The following is a 7,542-nucleotide window of genomic DNA, read 5'->3' on the forward strand; positions in this document are numbered from 1 at the left end:
GAGTTGAAGTCCAGAAGCTTCTTGGCTTTGGGGTGCACAATGATTTCATTCGTTGGAGGATATAGATACAAGCTGTTGGAAAGGCGTTTCAATCTCTTATTTAAGGGTTCAGTAGCGATGTTCCTGTACGTCAGGCCTTCAAGGTGACTAGACTAGGAAACGAAAGTCCTGCACGTAAATACTAATTTTGTTATAAGGTTATTATTTCCTTTTTCTTTTGCTTGTTTTTAGCTTGCCTTTATGATTTTTGTAAATAACTCGGGGGGGGGGGGCAGGGCAGGCATACTCCTTTCTCCTCCCATTTTCTTCACAAAAACAACCCTGTTTGGTGGGGTGGAGAGAAGGACTTGGCCTAAGTCACCCATCTGGCTTTCATGGCTAAGGCGAGTCTGGAACACACCGACTCTTGGTGATTGGCCCAAAGGTACCCAATTGGTTTTCATGCCTAAACCAGGACTAGAACTCACTGTCTCCTGGCGATTGGCCCAAAGTCACCTAGCCGGCTTTCATGCCTAAGATGGGACTAGAACTCTCAACATCTGGTAGTGGCCTAGTCATCCAGCCCACTATTTTGCCTAAAGCAGGACTAGAACTTACAATCTCCTGGTGATTGGTTCAAGATCACCCAGCTGGCTTTCGTGGCTAAAGTGGGACTAGAACTCACAGTCTCCTGGTTTCTAGCCTAGTGCCTTTAACACTAGACCCATCTGGTTCGGAACCTTGTCAGTCTAAATGTGTTTCCTCCCTTTATCTCCAAGAGAACTAGCCGTGCCCTTGTCTGATGCTTCCTCAGATTACGTTTCTGACTTGGGCTCAGATCTCTGTTATCTGAGCATTGTCTGGCTCTCCTTCCTGTCCCTCAAGGCGACTCCCTCCGCCTGTTCGACCGTGCCCCCCTCTCTTCACCCTTAAAGCCTTTCCTTCAAGAGCCCTTCGCATTCGCTCCACAGGCTGAACGAAAGCATGACAGCCTGCGTGGCCGATTTTGGCCTCTCTAAGAAGATCTACAACGGTGATTATTACCGCCAAGGTCGTATCTCCAAGATGCCGGTGAAGTGGATCGCCATCGAGAGCCTGGCAGATCGCGTTTACACCACCAAGAGCGACGTGGTGAGCCGCTGTCTCCCTTTTTCCCTCGCCAGCCAGTAAATCGGCCTGACTTTTAGTTCCTGCTGGAAACAGACCTCCATTTTTTGGGCATCCCCGGGAGCATCTGCATTCCACCTGGACTCCAGTTTTCTTCTGCCCCCCTCCCCCCTTACCTTCTTTCTCCTAACCTCTCCCCTGCAGTGGTCCTTTGGAGTCACCATGTGGGAAATCGCCACACGAGGCCAGACGCCTTATCCGGGGGTGGAAAACAGCGAAATTTACGACTACCTACGTCAAGGCAACCGCCTCAAGCAGCCGATTGACTGCCTGGATAGTCTGTACGTACTTCCACCTCAGTTTCCCATTTTGTCACAGAATGTAGGAGTTCCCATTTCCCTACCCCAGGGGTAGGCAACCTTGGCTCTTTTATGACTCGTGGACTTCAACTCCCAGAATTCCTGAGCCAGCATGGCTCGGCATGGAAACCTCTCCATGTCTCCTCAGCATAGCTGGCTCAAGAATTCTGGGAGTTGAAGTCCACGAGTCATAAAAGAGCCAAGGTTGCCTACCCTGAGTAAGTTTGGCCAAAATTTGGGAGTCAAGGGAAAGAAGAACATTTGCAGCGACCTTGGTGGTGTTTGAACTCGGTTATTTTCCTGCAGACGTTTCATGACCTACTAGGTAACCTCATCAGCGAAGAGAGTGGGTTTTGCTTCTCTGTTTTGAAGTCCACAAATCTTAAAGTTGACAAGTTCGGAGACCCCTGCCGTAGAGTCTCAGAAAGATCTACTGTCTAGAAATAACTTCTTCATCTTCTTTTTATCCCCACCCCCACCACCAAGGTATGAGCTGATGATGAGCTGTTGGGCGCTCAACCCCCGCGACCGTCCCACTTTTGAAATCCTCTCTCAGGAGCTGGAGAAGACCCTCAAGTCCCTCCCGCCGCCCAAGGACCCTGAGGAGATCCTCTACGTCAACATGGACGACGGCATGGCTCCCGCCGAGGCGGAGCTGGGTGCCGTGGGAGGCTTGGGCCCCGAGGAATCCCTGGCCAAAGAGAGCCAGCTGCTGAAGGTCATGGTGACCTCGGCCGAGGTCCATCCCCCGCAGGCGATGGGCCGCTACGTGATGTGTCCCACTCCCCTCGAAAACAGCCGACTCTTGACCGAGACCCTCGGCTGTGCCGCCACTGAGGAAGGCGCCTAAAAGGGAAGATGTGCAGGGCCCTCGAGCTGGGCGATGGTGTAGATGTCACAAGACACCCTGCTGGCGGCCCCCCACCTCTCCGCCCCCAAGGGGGGACTTCCAAAGACAAACCCTTGAGAGACCCACAGCCATCCTTCTTCTCGCAAGGAATCGCTCTCCTGATTCTGCTGAGCTTTTTCCCAAGCTGAGAAGCACATGGACCACCCGACCTGCTCAAGTCAACCGGACAGAGGGATTTCCAGCCAGCTCTACCCACTCCCCCCCCCACACACACATCCGTGGTTCTCATTTTCGTCCAGCTATTTCACTGCCACGATTCTCTGCTCATCCCCATGGAGCGTATTGTGCCAGCTGGCACCGAAGGACAAATGAAGCAGAGGATCAACCTGAGATTGAAGGGAGCAGAGTGATTTCTTTCTTTCTTTCTTTCTTTCTTTCTTTCTTTCTTTCTTTCTTTCTTTCTTTCTTTCTCTTTCTTTCTTTCTTTCTTTCTTTCTTTCTTTCTTTCTTTCTTTCTCTTTCTTTCTTTCTTTCTTTCTTTCTTTCTTTCTTTCTTTCTTTCTTTCTTTCTTTCTTTCTTTCTTTCTTTCTAATCTGAAGAACTTTGATAGCCCAGTTGGTTCTCAAGAAACATTTCGGACACCCAGATCTGGCTCGTGAACTTAAATCCCAAGAAAAAGGGACTGCCGGTTCCAGACCACGCCTGGATAGCAGCATTTGGCCCATGTGCTAATCTAGTGAGTTGGACTTGTAATTGGGCTCCCTTCCGCTCTTGGAGACAACTTCAGGGTTTCCTCCACCGCTTACGGGATTCTCGAGAAGACCCAAGTATCGAGAAGACTTGCCAGCATTTTACTTTAGCCATAAGTGAACACTTGCAGAGAGATGATCTCCGGGGAACCCTTTCAGACCAAGGATGCTGCAAAAGGCAAAAGGCCTAACCGAAGAACAGAGCTGGAAGGGACCTCGGAGGTCTTCTAGTCCAGCCCCCTGCTCAAGCAGGAAACTCTGTACCGTTTCAGACCAATGGCGGTCCAATCTTTTCTTAGAAACCTCCAGTGCCTATCCAGATGGTGAAAATTGAGTCCAAACCCTCGCCCTTCTCTGCTTCCTTTCTTCCTTTTTTTGCAAGGCCTTTGCAGAAACGAGAGACGGACCACCTGCATTGATTAGGAAATGCCCTGAAGGGTGGGGGGGGGAACCACCATCTTGGTTTCTTCCTGGGAAAGTCTTTACCTTCAACAGCTGCAGGAAGATGAAAATAACCGCTGGTGTGTTTTTCTCCTTCACCATTTTTGCTGCCTTGGGAAAAGAAAAACCCAACCTGGACAATCCTGGCCAATGGTGATAATGTTACTTTCCAGCATAAATGTAGCTGATTGTGTCATACCAAGCCGTATTACTCAACCTTGGCAACTCGAAGACCTGTGACTGTCAACTCCCAGAATTCCCCAGCCAGCATTGATTGACTGGGGAATTCTGGGAGCAGAAGTCCACACCTCTTAAAAGTTCGCTCGCATGCTGGCTTGGGAATTCTAGGAGCTGAAGTCCACACATCTTAAAGCTTGTGAGCATGCCGGGTAGAAAATTCTGGGAGCTGAAGTCCACACATCTTAAAGCTAGCTAGCATGCCAGCTGGGGAATTCTGGGAGCTGAAGTCCACACATTTTAATGCTGCCAAGGCTGAGAAATCTTGCTCTACAATGGAGGCTCTTCTTTATCCCTGTTGTGAGGAAACACAACATTTATGAGCAAATGTGTGGGCAGCCACTGTATCTTCAGACTGCCGGTTATGGACCAGATCTGGAACGCAGCATTTGGCCCACATGCTAATCTAGTTAGTTTGAACTTTAGTTTGCCTGTTTGAGGTAGGGGTGAGCCTTGATTTGCAACTCCCAGGCCCTTTGAAACAGAAAGTAACCGAATGTCTTGTGTGAACTTAGAAAAAGTGCTTAACTTAGTCATCGAGTTAAGGTTTCTGCAAACACAGCTGGGTGCGCTGTGATTGTAGTTATAGTGATTGCAGTCTCAGAGCCTGCCTGGAGAATAATAAAAAGGGGTGCAGTCTGGGAGGGGGGTTGCTAAGAGCAAAAAAAAAAGGGGGTTGACATCCCACCCCTCCAACTTTATGTTACTCAGCAGATCCATGATTCCACGTTGAGATTCAGCTGGGGACAAGCAGATAGAATTGTGCAATGCCAGTTCTCCAAACTTCTTCCTGGCCACTGAATCATATTTTCAGGGACTTCATTTCAGCTTCAAATTCATATTTTCCATTCTACTTGCCAGTTATGTATTGATGCAAACTCATCTTCTTTTGGGGATCTGTAAGGAATGACCAGATTGGAGAAAGGAGACGTTTCTGCTAGTCTAAAGCTGGGCTGTCCAACCATGGCCATTTAAAAACTTGTGGACTTCAAATCCCAGCATGGCTGGCTGGGGAATTCTGGGAGTTGAAGTCCACAGGTCTTAAAGTGGCCACGGTTGGACACCTCTGGGTCTATAATGTGTTCCACTTAGTTTGTTTCAGGGACATGCCTGGTGGGTCAAAAAAGTCAAGATGGTTGCTGCAAAAGCCCTGTCTAAACCCCACCCCTTTTTTATATGCAACACACCTCTTTACCTTTTGACATTCCTCGCACCTGGTGTGTTATTTGACTTTACCTGCTATTACATTAAGATTACAGTCTATCGAGCTGACGTGCACACAGCCCAGTGAATTATCTTTCTTTAGATTCTTATTATATATATATATATATATATATATATATATATATATATATATATATATATATATAAAATGTATATACTTTTTAAAGAAAAAATGCTGTATATGAAATGTTTTTCCACTCATTACTTTTGTAAAAATGCATTTTCCACTCAGGTCTGTTTTTAGAGAATGCTCTGTGGTATATTTTGCTTTATAAATAAAAACTTTCTTTTAAAAAAAATAAGAGACAAAAATCTGGTCCGAAGTTTTAATTTCTATGGGAAATTTAGGAAGTTGGGGGGGGGAAGAGGACTTAAAACATGGAACGGTTAAGTCCTCGACTTATGATCTCAATCAGGCCAGAATTTCCCAAGCAAGACAGTTGTTAAGTGAAGGATGCCCAATTTTACAAAAATTTTTTGCCATGGTTGTTAAGCAAGTCACTGCCCTTAAATGAATCGTGAGGTCATTAAGTGAATCTGGCCTCTCTTCATTGACTTTGTTTATCGGGAGCCAGCTGGGAATGTCGTACATGGCAAACCCATGACCCTGACATGCTGCAACCATCATAAATATCAGTGGCGAAAGGACTGAATTTTGATCACATGACTCTGAGGATGCTGGGACAGTGAATTCATTTGAATATATCTTCCCTTTTGCTTTATCAGCACCTTCTTCTTCTTGTCCCATATCTGTTATCAGACGTTGGTGATCATGTTGCAAGCACGAAAAAGTGCTGCTGCATTTTGTCCAAACCAGTCCCTTAGATTTTGAAGCCATGATGTTCTTCTTCTGCATGGACCTCATTTGCCTTCAGTCTTTCCCTGGAGGATTAAATGGAGTATGCAATATTTTTCTGGATGTCACATCAAATGTCTGAAATATTCTAACTTTTGTTTTTTAATTGTTTTGATGAAGAGCACCTTGGGGGAACCAAATTCTGGCTCTCCTGTCCATCTTAACAGTTATTTTAGAATACCAAGTTTGGAAGGGACCTTGGAGGTCTTCTAGTCCAACAAGAATAGAATAGAATAGAATAGAATAGAATAGAATAGAATAGAATACAATACAATACAATACAATACAATACAATACAATACAATACAATACAATACAATACAATACAATAGGTTAAGGGTCCTTGGAGTTCTTCTAGTTCAAACCCTGCTCAGGCAGGAGACTCTAGGGTTAGGGTTACGTCACCCTGAACTCAGAGAAAAATGGACATCGCCAACAAAGTCAGAGTTCTTGGGTATGGTTAGGAGGGCATTGACTTTTCTAGCCTGCCCTATGTATGTTTCCTGGTAAAATACATGGGAAAATCCCATTGGAGGAAAATTCCACTCATGCCATTTCAAACAAATGGTTGTCCAATCTCTTCTTAAAAACCACAGTGATGGAGCAGCCACAACTTCTGGAATCAAATCATTCCACTGGTTGCTTGTTCTCACTGCCAGGAAATTTCTCCTAAATTCTAAGTTGCTTCTCTCCTTGATTATCTTCCATCCTTTGTTTCTTATTTTGCCTTTTGGAGCTTTGGAAAATAGTTTCTCTCTCTCTCTCTCTCTCTCTTCTTTGTAGAAGCCTGTCTAATATTGGAACACTGCTATCATGTTGCCCCTAGTCCTTCTCTTCCTTAGACTGGACATACCCAGTTTCCACAATCGTTCATCATACAGTTTAGCCTCCAGACCGCTGATCTTCTTTGTTGCTCTTCTCTGCACTCTTTCTAGGATCTCAGCATCTCTGTTGGTAGTTGAGTTAGGGAACTTTGCTTATGCTTAAAAACCAATGCGATGAGTATCGGAAGACCGGGGGAGGGGGGAATAATCCCTTGTTTTCCCTCTCCGCTTGCCAGGGAAAACCACCATCAATAGGCACATTCAAGACTGCTTCCTAGAACCATTGTTGAATCAAGCCAAGCAAGTAATAGAGAAACAAGAAAGTCTATTTACCACAGGGAGCTCTCATCTCCCCAAACACATTCCTCTTAATCAGGGTTGAACTCTTTTCTGATTAGCCGCAGAGCCCTTTAATGGGGCATTCCAGTTTCTCGGAAGAAATAAGATAAGTGGAAAACTGAAATTAAAAAGAGAGAAAGTGAATAGTACAGAATGCAGAAATGGGGAAACAAGAGTTTACTTGTGTTAGATAAATCTCTGTTTCAGTTGGGGGTGTCTGCAGGCATGGTCAAAAAAGTCAACATGGTGGCTAAGACACAGATTCCAATCCTCCTCCCCTTGAAGGAAAAGAAATGGGTCCCAACCCAATTCGATTGATTGATTAGGTGCCATCAAGTTGGTGTCAACATTTAGTGACCAAATAGATTAGGGCTTTCCAAACTTGGCAACTTTAAGACTTGTGGACTTCAACTCCCAGAATTCCTCAGCCAAAGTTGGAGATCCAGACACAAGATAGATTTTCTTTCAGAAGATTTGTTCTCAACCTGGTCTTCTAGGGCCTCAGGGTGCATTCACTGCCGCTATAATAAAGTCTATCCATCTTGAAGCTCATGGTTTCTTTCCAATTTTCCCAGA

At 45.5% G+C, this 7,542-nt stretch overlaps 1 protein-coding gene across 1 annotated transcript in view; it reads left to right on the forward strand.

Moving 5' to 3' along the window:
- Positions 1–3,358, forward strand: part of AXL (AXL receptor tyrosine kinase) — a 47,802-nt gene extending 44,444 nt beyond the window's left edge. The window contains exons 18-20 of the mRNA XM_083369625.1: positions 951–1,110; positions 1,291–1,427; positions 1,932–3,358. Coding sequence (XP_083225751.1) covers positions 951–1,110; positions 1,291–1,427; positions 1,932–2,295 — 661 coding nt within the window. The 3' untranslated portion in view covers positions 2,296–3,358. The remainder of the gene's footprint in view (positions 1–950; positions 1,111–1,290; positions 1,428–1,931) is intronic.
- Positions 3,359–7,542: the final 4,184 nt, after the last annotated feature.

Source organism: Vipera ursinii (genome assembly GCF_947247035.1).
Source record: "Vipera ursinii genome assembly, chromosome: 9".
Taxonomy (NCBI): domain Eukaryota; kingdom Metazoa; phylum Chordata; class Lepidosauria; order Squamata; family Viperidae; genus Vipera; species Vipera ursinii.